Source organism: Agrilus planipennis, unplaced genomic scaffold (assembly GCF_000699045.2).
Source record: "Agrilus planipennis isolate EAB-ADULT unplaced genomic scaffold, Apla_2.0 scaffold3, whole genome shotgun sequence".
Lineage (NCBI taxonomy): Eukaryota > Metazoa > Arthropoda > Insecta > Coleoptera > Buprestidae > Agrilus > Agrilus planipennis.
In genome coordinates, this window is record NW_020442460.1 from 1,091,426 (window position 1) to 1,110,473 (window position 19,048).

Here is a 19,048-nt window from a genome sequence, read left to right on the forward strand (position 1 = left end):
TTTGAAATATGAATTTATTAATGACATGCTTTTATTAATTTTACATTCAATAAATCAAAATCAAAACCACTATAAGTCTAAAAACCATGAAAGGAATTGTTTGAAATGGAATTTCTAGAGTAAAGGTATTAAATATTAAGCTTTATTTACTTTTACAATTTCACAACGTGTAAAGCAAATGGTTTACAAACTACCTCAATTAACCAAATTTGACTGAAAATGAATTCTAATCAGTTCATTTATTTTTTGTTTTTTTTAGATAAATCTACACTTTCTTTTCATTAAGGAAAGCATTTTTCTCTGATAAAGTGCCGTTGAAGGACGATAATTTGTTCATTCTGTTAACAAAACTTTTTCTTCAAATGACCGTGTCATAGAACAAAGTGTAGGACCAATTGGTAGTGTAAATTTAAAGTGTGGGTCATTAGCCCCTTACATAAACATTTGCAATGTGTGAAAGTGCATACAATTCCCCAAGAGTGTCTCGTAGATGGCAGGAGCCCGCTTCGTGTAACAGCAGTCCGGCTCGCAGTTTGCCCCGTTGCACCCCCGACATCTTCAGCACCGATTCTGAGGGAGAGTTCGATGGGTCCGCGTCCGAAGCCGTCGAGAATAATTTCCACCCTGCGTCCACTTCTCCCAACGAGACCGTCCTCATTTCCGGATGGTTGAAGTTCCGGGACAACAAGAAGGTAAGTTGTGTATAGGGGTGTCGAGGGTGTTATCAAATATACTGTCCGACAGTGAGTTATCTTCGAGAGGGTAAAGAGTTTTATGGATAGACAAAGTCGATAAACGAATCCTTGGACATTGAAGTGGAGCATCTACTTCCTACTAATCTAATTCAATTAAGATTACATCCAATATTTTACTCAAATATCTCGATTTCGATACTTTAGTAAACCACTTTTCGGGGTAAATGTTCTTAGAATGATAATTGTTTTTTACGTTCGAAATATTCAAATTATTGATTCGAACTTTTTGTACAATTGTACCACATATATAACTCGAAGGACCATAGAAACGCCGACTTGTAAATATAACGAATTTATTGTACAACTTACAACTACGACCTATTCTAACTTATTATAAATATTGAATTTTTATTGGTGTCTTATGAAAATAACTAAAGTCTAGTTACTCTCAACGAGTCTACAAAAGAACTGTTCTATCAAACTTAAAATTTTTTACACTAGATTCCGAAATCGACAAATTATCCCACCCAATAACGAGGTTATTGACAGTAATGCCAATGCACAATATACTAGCCATGGGATAAACCTTCATTTGTGCTTCTGCGAATTTGCCTACGTGACCGTTGATTTCGGAAATATATTTAAGTCCAGTAACAATAAGCTTTACACTAAAGGTATAATAAAATATGAAAATGTTTATACCATAAAGTCCCTGCGTCGGCATATTACAAATAAGGTTCCTTAACAATAATGGAGTGGCTAAGAGGCTAGGTAATGACGTATTTGTACGATCTAATTCGATAAAGGGTTTTGTGCCTATAGATTTTAGCATTTTACTAAACTGTTTAGATGCTAGTTGAAAGTTGCCCTAACTGTGATCAAAACTGTGAAGATAGCCACTTTTAGAAGCAGATGTCTTTAGTATGATATGTTATTTAATACCTTGCCTCTTATTACCATTAAAGAAGTGTAAATCTCTTATTAATTAAGTAAAGTAAGCATCAAGGTGCTTTTAGCCCTTAAGCAATAACTCCTGTTATTGTAGTACTCACCTGAAGCTTGCTAGTTCATCAAGTGAATCTTGTGCATCTTGTCCTGAAAACATAAAGCAAAGTTTGTGTAGAGAAACATAATGTAAATGTCAGCAAGTTGTATTATTTTGGATAACGTAACAACATGGTTCAAATCTCAGAACACATCAAATGTCTTCCCATTTTTCTCGGTTTTTATATAAATGTCTATGAAAATAAAAATAAACTGTACTCATATTACATTTGTAATTAAAAAAGGAAAATCATAAAGTTGTATTAAATTTGTCGTTATAATTTCATTTATGTTTTACTATTAATGTTTGTAATAATATCTAAAAAAAAATTTTAATTATCCTCAGGACATAGATCCTGTCTTTAATGAAAACCATACCAGTTACCCTTTCATATTATTCTAAAAGCGACAGTTGCAGTTATCCTGGAAGGATAGACTTTCAATGAAATCTGCAGTTCTAATGTTAACTTATTCTGTGTAGTTTCTCCGACAATAAAAGGAAAATTATAAATACTTTGGAAGCAGAAGTATTTTTTTTAAGAATTCTGCAGTTTTAGTTTCAGTTTATCCTTATAAATTAAAGTATTTAATGTCGTGAGTATCCTTAGATAAAAGGAATATTACACCTGTTCTGAACAGGAATAAATGTGCTTTGGAACAACGGCGCAAGGATCATGAACAGTTGTTACATGTCAAATAGTAATTAACTAAAGTTTTTAACAACCCCTGACTTCTTGTACTCCCTATTTCAAACCATGTAATTTTCCTTCATATTTTATCTAAATTTGCTTCAATGCGTATTATTAACAAGTACCACCCCTATCCTCGTCAAGTGATTTAATATACATAAGGAAAGAAAAATTGAATCGAACATAACTGAAGTATATCAAATATCTTCAGTTTCTTGAAGAATAGGTATTTAAATTTTAAATTATCAATACAAATGAAATAGTTGTAAACTGACTTTGACTATCAATTCTTAGCAACCTTCCACTGCTTTGACACCCAAAGGAGATTAAAAAAACTTTCGGTTCTACCCACTATTTTACACATGACTGTAGATCGGTGGGACAACCCGGCTATCAGAATCAGAATGAAATTTAATAAACCCTTCTTTTTTAGTTCTTAGTAAGTTCTAAATAAATATTAGGAATGGAGTCAGACAAAGATGCACACTGTCATCGATACATTTTAATATATACATCGAAGATGCGATCAACACAATTAAAGACAATACAACTGTAGGGACAGATATACAGTGGCAAAAGATTAGTATGCATAGATTTGCAGATAATATAGCAGCATTAGCATCTAGCAAGGAGGATTAGAGATAGCTCCGAATAAAATGGAAGCGGTATTGACAAAACAATATTGTATGAAAATAAATAAATGTAAAACAGAAATACTGGTATGCAAAGGAAGAAAAAGTAGGGAAAGAGCGAATACAAAAATAGAAGACGAAAGATTAGAAGAAGTGGTTGATTTTAGGTATCTAGGAAGTCAGATAAGTCAGGACGGAAGGAGTAGTAGGGATATAAAGCAGAGGATAGCACAGGTTCGAGTCACTTTCAATAAAAAAAGTCACTTCTATGCTCGCGAACGATTAATTTAGAAATTCGAAAAAGATTGCTAAAGACGTATGTTTGGAGCGCGGCACTGTACGGGTGCGAAACATGGACGGTAGGCGCGGCGGAAAAGAAAAGGTTAGAAGCGTTCGAAATGTGGTGTCACAGGCGCATGATGAAGATACCGTGGATAGATAAGGTTAGAAATGAAGAGGTATTGGAAAGAATAGGATAATAGAGGACTCTAGAGAAATCAATAAGCAACAGGCGAGATAGGTTTGTAGAACACTTTCTCAGGCATGAAGGTCTAGTCAAAGACATATTAGAGGCAGAAACGGATGTTAGGAGGGGTTGAGGTAGAACTAGATTAGATTACTGTTCGCATTTTTGATTTCTCAATTTGTAAAAGAAGTCATGGTAGGTACCATATTAAATCTAAATAAAACAAATTATGGGATAACAATCATCATCATCATAAGGTTGTCTGTTGTAAGACTGGTTGGACACGCACTTCCATTCCTTCCTGTCCTGAGCTAATCTTCACATTTTCCTAAAACTAGAACAACCCACATCCTTAACTATTTGTGAACAGTAATCTAATCTAGGTCTACCTCTCCTCCTACTAACTTCCGTTTCTGCCACCTAATATGTCTCTGACTAGACCTTCATGTCTGAGAAGGTGTCCTACCAACCTATCTCTCCTATTTTTTATTGGCTTCCATAGAGAGCTCTATTCTCCTATACTTTTCAATATTTCTTCATTTTTAACCTTCTCTATCCACAGTATCCTCAATATTCGCCGGTAACACCACATTTCGGAAGCTTCTAACCTTTTCCGCTCCAAACAAACACCTTTAACAATTTTTTTTTTTTGAATTTCTGTTTTACTTTTATTTATTTTCATACAGTACTGTATTGTCAATACCGCTTCCATTTTATTTAAAGCTATCTCCAGCCCCTCATTGCTAGATGCTAATTAAGACTTTTAATAATCGTTTACAAATTATAACCAATTGTAGTGATACGTATTTCACAACTGGATCGCGTTTCCTTTATACCTAATTAGGAACATTTTCTGAATGGATTAGTAATTAGCAGAAAAGAGTTTGAGAAAGTCCTTTCGTTTATGATCTTTCAAGAAACTTAACTTCTTATCTTCATCTCTTTGAGATGTCTGTTGTTACTACATTAGCAGCAGCATCAGCGTTCCTTTTATATAAATAGCATTTCAATTGAATATCGGTTGTTAAAATTTGTGGTAAGCAGCTTTAGGTGGTTGCATCCCATCTGTCCAGGGACCGTGGAAACACTTTTCCGAGGGAGAAACGGACCAGCGGGGTAAGGGAGATCAGTAACTTGAAATTTTATCGTCTAGTGGCACTAGTAAATCAGCTTATTCGCGAGATTAGCAGACTCGACTGCACTCGCTTGGGATTGAAGCCGGTGTAAGGGGTAAAGGGTGGCTTAGGGAAACAGGCTGGGAAGCGGATGATGGCAACTCATCGAGATGCAAAAAGTTATCCAAATTAAAATGTAACGTTTACCAAGGTATAAGTCCCGCCAGACTGAAATTCACTTAATTTATTGTAAATAAGTCCCAATGGCGGTGACGGAGAAAGAGACTCCGAATTGACATTAAGAACAATACGAGAAGAATGATATACAATATAAAACGATGTTCTCGTGTTTCATGGAAAACTTGTGAGAATGTGAGAATGAGACAGATCAACAGGGAGTTGACTGCTGGTTTGGGGGTTTTGTTAAGGGAACATTATGCTTTCCAGTTATTTTAAAATTCGGCCGTCTTTCTGCGGGAAAATATTATGCCGAATTCACAACAACATCTGGGGGATAATGGTCGGAGATCCTTTTCGGTTTCATGCGGATATAATCGTGGATTCTCGATTTATCTTTTGAATAGGGAAATTCTTTACGTTACCATATATTTCCATAATCTTCTTTCTAGTTTATTATTAAATAAAAAAGTTTTTTTAGGAGTTTTTACAGAAATCGAAATTATTTTAACTTTTCTCCTCTTGAATTTCATGTATGTATCTATATGTATTGTAGGTACTATTTATGGTTTGTACACATTGTATCAACATTTATTAAAGCAGTTTATTAAATTTCTATTACTTTTTTCAGTTGATTGAATTTATTTATTTAATCTTGTCTGAGGTAAATTAGGGTTCCTTATATGTTATTGTAAATAGAACTTGTGATAGTAACAAATTTCCGAATTTGGATAAAAACCTAAATCATCATCCGAAGAGTGACTGGACACGCACTTCCACTCTTTCCTATCCTGAGCTAATATTCACATTTCCCTAAAACTAAGACGTCCCATATCTAAAACTATTAATAAGCAGTAATCTAGGTTTACTTGTACTTGTTTTAACTTCTGTTTCTGCTCTAAATATATGTCTAACAAACCCTTCACGTCTGAGAAGGTGTCCTTTACCAGCATCTCTAGTATTTTTCTTATTAACTTCCATAATGCCCTCTGTTCTCCTACTCATTCCAATACCTCCTCATTTCTAAACTTCTCCATCCACGGTAATTTACCTAAATGAAACAGTAAATTCGCGGCAGATGTTTAGCCAACTTCTAATATTAACCGTATACTTTGAACTGAGTAACTTCAGCTTGGCGTACTGATGGGAATTAATAAGTTCGAAAAGTTGCTGACCAGAAACTGAATGTTTTTTTTTCCTTTTTGTTGAAAATAATTAAGTTAATTATCAATTTAAGGGGTGATTTTCGGTTCGTCATTCCCTATTCGTTATCGTTTCGTGTTGAATTGGAAATAATTTCTTGACAGTGCCAGATGGATGGAAGACTTCGTGTTTCCGGAGGTAGAGACTTTTGTGACAAAAAACGACTACGGTCATAATCGATTTTCAACTTGCACCGGGCCCGATAACTCGAACTTACTTGGTTCGTTCGTGCAAATTAACGAGTTTAGTCGGAAGAGAATCGAATAATTAAGAATAAGCATGTGGATTTTGCCGCATTGCGAATTTTGGTCACGTCGACTATTAAAACGATCGTAGAAAATTAACGGCTTCGCACAAGTTTATTACATCGCAAAACGTTCGCTCATTCCATTGGCTGTTGCTTTACGGAAGATTAGTGGAACTTTAACTCTGTTGCACTTTAAGATTTATTCTTCTACATACATATATGCGATTACCTCTTCTTCTTCTTCCAGTTACCTTACAATGTTTACACTCAACGGCAGTTTGTCTGTAAGAACACGTAAAACTTCTGCAAATATTGCAATATGCAATTACATTTATATATATATATGACACAGCCATTTGGAGTAAATTAGTATTTGAATGAGTGCTGGTATTATGACAGGGCATTCAAGTGTTAAGTAAAAAAGTGCCGTGGGTGAAGGGATTCAGTTTTTGCAAGCATCTAATAATGTATGCCGACATATGTATTTATTTAGAGCAAAGAACGAACATGATTTTCAATGAAAAGAAGCTTGATTGATTTTTGAAACTAGCAGGGGTGCGAAAACAAAGAGGGATGAAAACTAAACAATTGATGTTGGAAGAAGAGAGACAAATTTAACTATTCATTTAGCTGCCTAACTTCTCACTTCCAGAAATGAAAATCACTCGTACACCCCATCAGAGAGTCACAACATTCGTGTATTTAGCGTCAGCATCATCAGCGTGTCTACCTATCAGCGAACGTCTTCTTTGTTTTATCCTCCATAGAACGCAAATTAAAAGCAAATATTTAATTCCTGAGGTACCCATTTTAGCTCCTGTGCTTGCGTCTCGTTCATTTCAATACCATAATTTATGAATTCAGGGTAGGCGGACGAAGCACGTTTTCCTACACATGCTAAACTTATCTGTGTATGTACACAGGCAGATAAAGTCTTTAGCCCAAGGACTTCCTGGACACATACCTCCACTTCTTCCTATCTTGAGCCTACTATAGCATTTCTCGAAAATTATATCAACTTTTATCTCTAACTATTTGCAACAGTGATCTAATCTGGGTCTATCTCTACCCCTCTCAATTCCTATTTATGTATATAGCCCTTCATGTCTGAGAAAGTGTACTATACTTCGTTTACTTTCTGTAGCGATGTGACCTTCAGTTTGACCGGCGCAAAGTAGAAAAGAACAGCACTAGACCAGAAAAAGAAGGAGACAACTCTCGGTCAAACTCTTAACCGGTGAGGAGCGTATAATCCGTACAGCACTGCATCGAAAAATTGACCATTTTATCCACTACAATTGCATTGCTCAAATGTGCTGTTATTGGTACCATTTACTACTGAAAATATCAACGAGATGTTTATTTATATTTGAAGACATATTAAAGGCTTTAACGCTTGTTTTCGAGTCGCACTACCATTCATGATTGAACAAAACTCTTGGCAGGTACTGTATGATAAAGTATGTTTAATGAACAAGAGCCGAGAGTATAATGAGCTTTTTTCTCCCTACTTACGATTTTGCCAGCGCGCATCCAAGACATTGGAAAGGACGCATCGCTAGAGAAAGTAAATGAAGTATACCAACCTACTTCTTACTGATTTCTATGACGCTCCTGTCCTCTTACACTTTTAATATTTCGCTATTTGTAGCCTTTTCTATGCACTTTTTTTACATTATCCCTCGTGTAAGCAACTCCACCCTTCATGCTTCACACCATAACCTTCGAAATAAAAACAGAAATTGTTTAGAAGGGGAAAACAATGTCAAATATAAAAGTGGTTTATTTGGATGAATATATTTATATTGTTTAAACTAATTGTATGTACAACAGTCTCTAGACTAATATCCATTCACTGTGGTAGAAAGTTGAATACCTCAAAGAAACCAAAAAACCAAAACCGTCTAAAGACAATAGCATAAAAAAGTTTAAATTTTTATATGAAGATTCATCTGGAAGAGGTCGCTCTTGCAATGAGATTACTCTTTCCCCATAATGACGACATATACCACGTGCAACAGTTTTGGTTTTGAATCAAGTATATGTCAATTTCAACGAAACATAATGCATATATTAGAAAAAAAAATATCAAATTTCCCAAACGCCATAAAATGTTGAGTGAGTGTATAATAAATGTGAAACATTTATATAAGAAAAATGACTTAATATTAAAGAACCGCCATTGATGAACACGTGTGCGAATTTTCGCGACGTACACGGGGTACCATCCACCCCTATGTAATCTCAATTTCTCGCGTAATTTATATGTTCTATCTCATCTCCCCTCCCTCTCTGTCATAAATAATAAAGTGTAGCTTGAGGTTTTTCCCCTTATCATCTGGACCTAAGCTGTAAAAAGGATTATCTCGTATGTGTACATACCAAATGAATTTTATTAGTGATTCACGAGATAATCCCCGAGCTACATTACGGCGACATACCTATTCATCAATTTGTCTGGAATTCAGTTAATGACTGCTGCAATCGTTGACGTTAAAAATATCGTTTGAAGTGTCGCGTCGGCTTCTGTGATATTTAAAATTACTTTCTATATTAAGTTGCAAAAATCTGTTCGATATAGGAAGCCACATTTGTCGTCATTAGGAGGCTTCATCATCGATTTTCATTCCAAATGGTGTATTTTATTTCTGTTTTTTGGGGATGTTGTTGGTTACAAATCTTCTACTAACACCAAACGCATTTGACTTGGTTGATATGCATATCACGAACACAAATCAGTATAAATCAGAAAATATCCGTATATACGTACATATCTGAATTTAAAGTAGAACACATTGCCAACGTATATAAAATATGTACAATAAAAATAGACGACATACTTTTAAAACCGTGTATGTAGGTACTTATTCGAATGCCTCAATTCCATTTTATTTTTCCAAGTCCCAGAAAATACTGTATCGAACACGAGTGTGTTTGTGTGCGATCGGGCACACGTGTGCGTGAACGGTTTATCGATTCACCGACTCGCCGCGGGCGCCTTTCTTCATGTGGGCCGTATTTGTAAATGTGTGTGTCGTACCTGCGTTCTGGGAAAGCAGTTAAACAGTTCAAAGAAAAAATTAACTATCCGGACGTTTCGAGAAGGTTCCGGAAAGTAAACAAACATAAAAAAAAAACAAAAGTAAACGCCGAGAGGAAGTAGAAATAAATTGACCGTTGCAGAAGTGAATCCAGAAATAAATTGACAGTGATAGCAGTGAAATGAATAGCGCAGTGAATAGTGATATATCAAAAGTAGTGTAAATAAATAGAATAATTCATAACCTAAGTTTAGTAATAATTTAATAGTGTTTTTAAGTTCTTCAATAATTACTATAAATAAATAGTTTTTGTCGTTTTCAGTACTAGAAGTGAATTTTGTTAAACCCAAGAACATTACAATACGTACATATTTAAGAGTGCTTATTAAAGCTAAAAGTACGAATTATTTAAAATCGGCATTTCGGTAGATTTTTAAAGGGTGCGCACTTTGAATTAATGGGAAGCTGAGAGGGGGAACCAATAGGGGAAGATCTTATCTACTCAAGCTATAACACATAGCGACTCTTCTTCGAGAAGTTTTCTCGTTAATACTTTTCAGTTGATGGGCAGCCGGGCGTGAATCGTTTTTCACATCGTAACCATTGCGGTACCATTCTGTTATTCTGAGACATGGATTGAGAACTGATTTCGCAATTCCTGTTAGTAAAAGGCCAAAATGGCTGCCTTAACCAGAAAAACATTTTTAGTAAATAATTTCTACAAATGAATTGTACATTCACGATTCAGAAATACTTTCTTTTAATTCGGCTTCAACGTACACACCTTAATAAACTACATGGTAATAATAATGATAATAAATGGGTGCTTTAATATGACTTCCCTTAAACTTATCCTAACATAACCTTACTTGTTGTGAACTTGGAATTTACAATGGAACTTAAATTGAGGAGAAGATTGAATAAAAACGATGGCAATATATTCCGTGGGGAATCGTTTCGTTGACTATCTTTTGTGACCTTTCCCAAATCAATTGTATGAAAATAATTTTAATCTAGTTTTTTATGAAGAAAATATATAGATCGTTGCCGAAAGCTGTTCTGAATTCATTCGAAGAAACCACTTTCCATTTTTCACGTAAATGCTTTTAGTATTAATTTTGGATTAAAAATTTTGCATGGAAAATGTAAAATGGCTGCTTCGAATGAATTCAGAACAATTTTCGGCAACGATCTCTTTTCTTCATAAAAGAACTGGATTAAGATTAAAATTAGTTTCATATAATTGACTTGAAAAAGGTTACAGAAGGTTGTGACCGAAATGTCTCTTCATAAATTATTGTCACATGTATGTAGGCAACTTAACAAACATAGTGACAAATAAGATCAGGTTTCTAGGCGGCATATACTGGAAAATTCTAGAAAATGTGAAGTCTCTATAAATAGCTGTCGCGAGATCGAGTGGAGTCAGTACGAGTCAGAGAGTTCAAGGCGATACAACGTGAAGAAGGAGAAGCGAAGAAGTGACATAGTGATGGATTAATTGTAGAAGTGTTAAATACACAGCAAATTGTTAAATTTTTTTTTTTATTAAATCTTCCCCTTAATCTTACTTGAACCTACATTGTACAAACGTTGGCTGCAGAATTTGAACATTCTGGCTTATTACACTTAGGAGTCAAGCTGAATTTAACCTTAATTAACCTCTAGTAAAAAATTTGACGGACTCTATATGTATAATAATTCTAAAAACGTTGACTACAAAATTTGAACGGTCTGGGTTATTACATCTCTGAATCAAATCTAAGTTAACCTGACTCAGTCTGATCTAACTGATTTGATATATACTACATAACATTCTAGAAACGTTGACTGCATTGAATTTCAGTTGTAAGGAAAGCAAAGTGCTAATGTTTCGTATATTGGATGCCTTTGTAATATAAAGGATTCCTTAAAACAATAGCTGAATGTGAATGGAGAAAGTGGAAGTGAAAACTCATTTTGTCCAGTAAATTTTAACTTTAGAACCCGCTGCTCACTACAATTAACTCAATAGGTTCGATGCAGTAGAATCCCTTCAACAATAGAAAGTGGTATCCGCTTTCAGTACTTTTTTTATTCAGAGACCGAGATCGCCCCTTTAATTAGTTTGTGTCGTTTGATAAATTCTTTATTGAAAGGTTCAAATATCAAGTAACTAAACAACTGGGTGCCCCGTTTAATAAGTGGCAATGACTTGTGAAGGTATATTCGTCCAGGGTAACGAAAATGCGGATTTAATGATCAAAAGTTCCGCCATTTCCTCTCGTCCATACAACATGCACAATAAATTGTTAGTGGAAAGAGTAGAAAAGGAAAGGAAAAAAAAGCGTAGGCGGCCGTCCGCTGGCTTGGGCCAGCAAGCGAGGCAAGACGAGGGCAAACGAGGCGAGGCTTTCCAATGATTAACGTCAAACATGCCAACGGACCATTAAAATTTTTGCCGTTTGGCAGTTTTTAATGCCAGGACTCCTGTAGGTCTTGTTAATTGGCCTTCTTGGATATATTGCTCACTCTGTTATTAGAAAACAGGTCCCTAAACTTTATTAACCACATTGGTTTCAAACTAAAAAGTTTTATTTAAATTTTGAATGGTTTAGGAAAAGGCATGTCCAGAATAACGAGAGTTATGTGTTAGATTGATATTTTACAAATGACTATCGGCAAAATATTAAATAAAAATTGATGGTGGAATCTTTTAATAGCTATTAGGATCCGTCAAATGGAAGGAGCCTAAAAATATGGCGCCGATTAGGGAAAATTTATGGTAGTTCCTATAGTGTACCGTGTATTTTTTTCATCATACGTTAACCTCTAATAAAACAGCTACGGAATTTTGCGTTTGTGTGCAAGTTGCAGGTAGTGAGCAAACTAAAGCACTTGCTCATTTGTTTTTAGGTGTTATATGGCATTCCCCATTTCGAAGTGATGTTAAGAGTTGTATTAAATTATGCGTGAAAAATAAAATTAAGTGCGCGGACGCATTCCGAATGTTGACTGTGGCATACAGTGAACCTACCTTGGGCTGAAGCAACGTTTATCGGTGGTACAAAATGTTGTCATAGGGACGAGAAGATGCGAACGACGAAGAGAGCGCCGGACACCCGAGCACATAAACAACAGACGAAAATATTAATGAAGTGAAGGAAGTAGTACTGGCCAATCGTTGAATCACCTTTAGAAAAGTTGCTAAGAACTTAAACATATCGATTGGCTCCTGCCATTCGATTTTTATCAATGATTTAGTTATGAGACGGATCGCCGTCGAAATTCGTACCAAAATTACTCAATTTCGATCAAAAACATTATCGCATTAACACTGCTAAGGAGATTTTGGACTCTGTCCGCGACGACCCAAATTTGCTCTCGATGGTTGTAACTGGTGACGAATCATGGATTTATGGTTATGACATGGAAACCAAACCTCAATCATCCCAATGAAAGCTGCGGTATGACCCAAGACCGAAAAAAGCGCGCCAAGTTAGGTCGAATGTGAAGGTTTTCTTTTCAGTTCTTTTCGATTGCAGAGGAGTGGTGCATCAGTGGTTCTTGCACAGGTTAGAACGGTCAATAAGGAATATTACCTGCAAGTTATGCAAGAAGCAATCCGCCAGAAACGCCCGGATTTGTGAAAGAACAAAAATTGGCTTTTGCACCATGATAACGCCCCTGCTCACACATCATTGCTTGTACGCGATATTTTTTGAACAGATCTTGTATGTATCTATATGTAGACGTTGTTTACTAAATAAAAATATTTATTTGATTGATCTATAAGTAAATTGAATGAATAGTTTCAGATTTCTTTCGTAAAATTGTTCTGTAGTTCCTACAAATGCTGTGGTTTCGTGAGTAATTGCTCTGTACCGCGAAGGTTTTTGTTCTATACAATAAAAACAAGTGAATTTGTTCAGAGCTCTCTTGTTATGCACTTAACGAAGTTGCAGTAATTAGAAAGTGTGCCAGGTATTTTCTAACAAGTTCTTCTCCCGGTTTGTTTATGGGGTTGTAGCCTTTGACGTCATCCTCTCTTTTTGCTGCATCGCCGACGTGAAAATAGCTCCCCGCTTGTTCATAAATAAACTTAGGCGGTTTTTTCTCATTCTTTATGCATTGAAAAATCGACAGACACGCGTAAGAACGGGAAGAAGACGACGGAGAAAGAAGGGACTGAAGAGGGAAGAACTGCAAAATTTTTGACGAACAGAGCAAGGGGATGGTGCGCCTCTCTCTTATTTCTTTTATAACTGACACATTGATTTCGAAAAATGTTTTCAGACGTGTTTACAAAGTGCTTTGTAACTCTAACTGACTGGAGGTTGCGTGATGCGTAGGAGAACTCGAATGAATACTTAATAGAAATTATAATGAAGTCTGTAGAGCAATTCATGATTATGCATTGAATTTGTGTAGTGGGTACAGCGGAAGTTTGCTTCTCACACTTACAAGGGGTAACAGAGGCATTGCCCAAAAAACATAGCACACATATGCACCCACCTACAAGGAAGGAAAACCAATTCTTAGAAATGTTTCCTTACGTCAGATAGGATGTGACACAAACTTTCGGTCTAAATACGCAACAAATAGGAGTGAAGGTAGAAATTTTCAGGGTAACATTATATCATAATCGTCAGTCTTTCTTTTAACAAATATGACTTCATAATAGCATTCATCCCACTTTCAATAATGAACAATTTTCCATTACAGTTATTCCAAAAAATGTCAACAAAAACTGGAAAAGGAAATACGAAATACTTTGCGCTAAAATTACATCGTGTGGTATATATTGCAACATAAAAGATGAAACCGTTTTCCGCCTTACACATGGCTTTTATTATTTATATGTATTTTTATTGACTTTGGAATGACAAATGAGTTTTTGTATTTTTATACGTTCAGTTTTCCTCTGCCATCAATCACCTTACATACATTTCGCATTGAATTTCCCATTTAAAACGTGACTTTTCTTTCGGAAATATCATTTTACAAACGTGCACCGTCCACCAGTCATCACAAACCATAAAACAAAAATTGCAACTTCTTTTTAAAGTTACTTAGGCTAATTATTAATTATTTACAAGTAGAAGAAAAATGTAAGCGTTAGGTTACATTAGGAATATATAATGACTCAAGTGGGATAAGCTGATGGAAGCAAAATATCCATGGAATGATTCTTGATGGTTGTATTTGGTTAAGTTTCCACATTCGATGTTAAAGCTTAGTCGCTCGATTAACGATTAGTTCTGCATTTGGTGGATGCCATACGAATGAGAAAGAAAATTGGTGACTTTTAATTTATCGTCTGTTATGAAAACGAATTAAAATTGTTGTGGTTGTAACATTATCATTCGAAATCACTTTGCTCATTAGTTGAGTAGTTCAAATACACCATAATGTTTTCATAATGTACCTAATGTGTGTGGACCAAAGGTAGAGAAGTTTTAGACAAATATTTGTATTGTATTACGAATAATGGATACTGAAGGGGAACAACAGAAATCCAAATACCTACAACTTCTTTTGTAACGTATACTTTAATCTACTTTATATCTCTTTTAGTTCATTTGCATCAGATTTTATTCGTTATATATTTCGTTTTTGACGTCACGATGGGGCATTTGACGGTAGTCATTGCCTTTCGAATGTTACTATCATATGTTTGCTGTTATCATACGTCTGATATAAATGAGTGCAATAGCTGATAAAATATGTGTTCTATATACTTACTACCCTTCATTGGTTTTCAAAACCAGTCGTGTATCCTATTGTTCAGAATTTGTTTCCGTAATTAATTTTATAGCATTTGATTGAGGTGAATTCAGTGACATATCGATGTTCATATACGTAGATATCTGTCAATGTTTACCGTTTTCACTTCGTTTTCATCGATCAATTTTCGTGTTCGATTGACAGCTGACGTTGCAGCGAACACTCAGCGGTAGTGTCTAAAGGGAAGGGTAGGTATACCATTTAACGCGGGAGCACGTGGTAATGGTCGAGAAGAGGGTGTGCGCCAAGGTATGGTAGGGCAGAACAGCCAATATATAGAATGCAGAGCAATGCGTCGGTCACGCTATGGAAACCGCAATTGCAACTGGCTAGATATACATTGCACACAATACAATCCAAGCAGGGGGGATGCTTAGCAAACGTGTGCACGTAGGGCAATATGCGATATATTATTATGTGGAACGTGGAAATGCTTCTCTTGTAGTTGGCATACTTGTACCATTACTTAGGTAACTAGTTACCCATTTGATGGATGGCTAGGAATTTTGTTGTCTTCTACTAAAACTATTACCCGCATTCGCATCTATTAAGAGAACCAATGACGAAATGATAAACGTACTGTTCAGACCGTTCTTCTTGATGTAGTTCCTATATGCAGTATTTAGAATACTTTGCAAACTTGCAAGGCGGCGGTGTGTTTATTTGATAGTAGATCCGTCAAGAATGGCTAAATGCATCAGTTAAAATTAGTTTATAGAGGTAACGGCTTAGGAAGGATCCTTTACGATCCCCAATACAGTTTCAACTTTGTTATTTTATGGATTTAACGTTTAGAAAGTGCCTTTTGTTGATTATTTGATGTAGCAGATTTTTCACAGGTTATAAACATCCCCCTCTTCAAAATTTTTGAGTCTGAAAGTCCGGTCTTGTAAGTATCCCCCGAAATGTTTAAAAGGGATCATCACCATTTTTGACATTCGCCACACCCTTGATATTATTTCCTAGTTTTAAGTTTTAGATATAAGAAGTGACCAGGGACTCGACACCGAGCGGCATGGCCTAGATATTTAGACCATTGCTTAGCATTCAGGAGGAAGCCGGTTCGATTCCGGGTCCGTCTGCCTTAGTCCTAGTTTTTCTGTAGTTTCCTTGAATGACTTAGGCAAATGCTGGGGCAGTAATATCCCGCAGATAATCTTTCATTCTCTTCTGTCTTTATTTCGTCCGTCTCATCTTTCTCACCCGCACCACCACCCTCCCATTTCCACGATTCCTGAAGGAGGCTGATGAGGGCCCTTCGCTCTACCTTCCGGGCTGCTCGCCCACCAGTTTTAGTGGCTGGTGGGAATGAAACACCCAATTAGGCAAATGCTGGAACAGTAATATTTCACAGATAATCTTTCATTCTCTTCTGTCTTCATTTCGTCCGTCTCATCTTTCTCACCCGCACCACCACCTTCCGATTTCCGCGATTCCTGAAAGAAGGCTGAAGAGGGCCTTCCGTTCTACCTTCCAGCATAGCCCGGAGGGACTGCTCGCCCACTAGCTTTAGTGGCTGATGGGGATGAAACACCCAAAAGTCTTTTTTTTAGTTTTGTTATCCTATCGATGCACTTGTACAGTTAATTATTATTAATCATTTGTTTGGAGATACTCTTTATAAATATTTATTTGTAAATATAGACCTAATTATTCTAATTCGTTGCAAGACTTCTATTATTCTACCTTTCACCCAAAAGTTAAGCAACACGCCTTATCAATTTGACGCGTGTGCAGATATTCCTTTTACAATAGTATGTTCCAGAAAATCTGCCTGAGAACACTTTACACCTACAGTGAAAACTTATTAAGCATGTAAATCTGTATAAAGGATCGTTCTGTATTTAGTAATAGGAGTTCTCATCGGCACGCCAATATGATGCGGTTAGTAGCCAGACTAATAAATAGCTACAGACACCATAGTAAGCGTGCGATACCAGAAAACTAGAAAGTTTTTATTGAGTTGACTTATTTTTTGCTGAATAATATTATTATTTATTTCCCTTAGGCTATTTTAATTAACAATATTCCCGGTTTCCATTACAAACATTCGCTTAAATTTCCAATTAATTATCTAATTGCTGTAATTCACACAAACAGAAAACTTATCCATATTAAATAAATATTGTCGAATGTCAAAAAATATGTCTTAATAAAAATATTTGTGCAATAACGCTAAAAGGTTTCTGTGTACCTTCGATGCTCTATACTAAGAATGTCCCTTAATTACTCCTTTTTCTATTTATGAAATGGGGATTATGTTGACGCTTATTTCTGTACTAATTATTTATATCCCTTATATAATTGAACTAAAAATGAACTTAAGTAAACAATTACCTAACTTTGATTTTCGATGAAATAAAATAAAATGCACTTCCTTGAAATATACAACTAATATTCGGAGTTCACTATTAATAAGACGCGTAGAATCCACGTCTTTTCTGTCTCTATTTCGCAATCCATTGCAGCTGGGTTAAGATTTTCTTTTTGCCACTACATTGTCGCCTATATTAAACTGAGTTCGTGTATATAACAATCCCTTTCATACGCTTTTCGTTTCTTTGTTGCAGTGGAAACAACGATGGGGTGTCGTCAGCAAGCTGTCTCCTGCTGCAGGTGAGTAATGGTCTCGTCTTTTCCAAAAATTCAGATGCCACAACGAAACAGATTTTTCCATCACTTGGGATAACGACAACGCTATATCCGTTCAAACAATTTTTGACGTTATTACACGAACACAACGTTGAGATATTGGTACTTTGTACATGAGGAGATTTATGAACCAAGTAGGGAACGATACGTAAATAATAGAGAGCGATATGAAAATGTTTAATAATATGGAAATGGAAGACTGATTGAAAAAATCTGGAAAACAGAATAATCGCAATATTTAATGGAATGATATATATCAATGGGCAGAATATTAGTCTGCGAGTAAACTACAAAAAAGGGGTAAATACGTATGCATATTTCTTGGTCTCTTGCTATGCCAAAATTGAGACAAGAAAGTTTTCAACAGCTTTAAATTGTCCAAAAATGCGTATTTGATCCTTAAAGCGTATATACGTAAGGTCATGACGTCTAATTCTCAATTTCGTTTCGCTTAATTTTGCATTAATTCCTCTAATCTCTTCTCGAGCTAAGCACATTTCTAAAAGGCTTTAACGATTGGATTGTTTATCCAAACATGGATAGTCGGAGTTTTTGTTTACAGCTGACTCCGTTCTTGTTTCTGACACTTTATTAATTTCAATATAAATATTGTGGTTTTGCGTTTGGTAACTCATTCCCAAAATAGGTAAAATATTTGCTGTAATTACAAAAGATTCATCTTATCCCACAATTTTCTTCTTTACGAAACATCTAACAATTCCAAAAGCTTTTTAAAGTCAAAGAAACTAATACCACACCGTTGTCATTTACTGGATGGTTACTCTAAAACCAAAATGCATCGTACTGCACTCATCATTAGTTGATTGAAACTAATCATAATCACTAATACTCAGTACCACAATTGTTTTAAGCATTGGCTGAAAATCCGATCAATATTTGAGGCTTCTATTTCAGTTTTATCTCTTTCATCATTATTATGACAATGTTAAACGGCACAAGATGTTAAATATACTTAAAAATATAGGAATGAGTTACAGATATAGATGAGTTATACCTCCTTCTTGTTTCTGACACGTTACCATAATCGAATCAAATAATTCGAAGTGGTCTGTAATCTGTCGAAACTGCCAGACGCAGATCGCGATTTCGATCTTTTTGGATCTCATCAGCGCGTCGCAGACAGCTCCGACAGAACATAGGTCAACTTTTACCTGCTGTCTTAACAGTGCGTTTTAGAAAATACCACCAATGTTGCGGTAAACGCCATCTGTAGTACGATGCTACATTTTAGGATTACGTATGCTCCAACAAGGTCCATTTGTGTGCATATCTACTTGCTGAAACGAATCCCGGCGTAGCT

At 35.7% G+C, this 19,048-nt stretch overlaps 1 protein-coding gene across 2 annotated transcripts in view; it reads left to right on the forward strand.

The window, feature by feature from the left end:
- Positions 1–310: 310 nt before the first annotated feature.
- The window catches only part of LOC108742399 (protein Dok-7), a 224,798-nt gene continuing 206,060 nt past the window's right edge, over positions 311–19,048 (forward strand). Inside the window, exons 1-2 of one of the 2 annotated variants that reach the window (XM_018477600.1) lie at positions 311–692; positions 17,646–17,691. In XM_018477600.1, coding sequence (XP_018333102.1) covers positions 450–692; positions 17,646–17,691 — 289 coding nt within the window. In that variant the 5' untranslated portion in view covers positions 311–449. The remainder of the gene's footprint in view (positions 693–17,645; positions 17,692–19,048) is intronic. The other variant, XM_018477608.2, reaches the window with a different exon arrangement.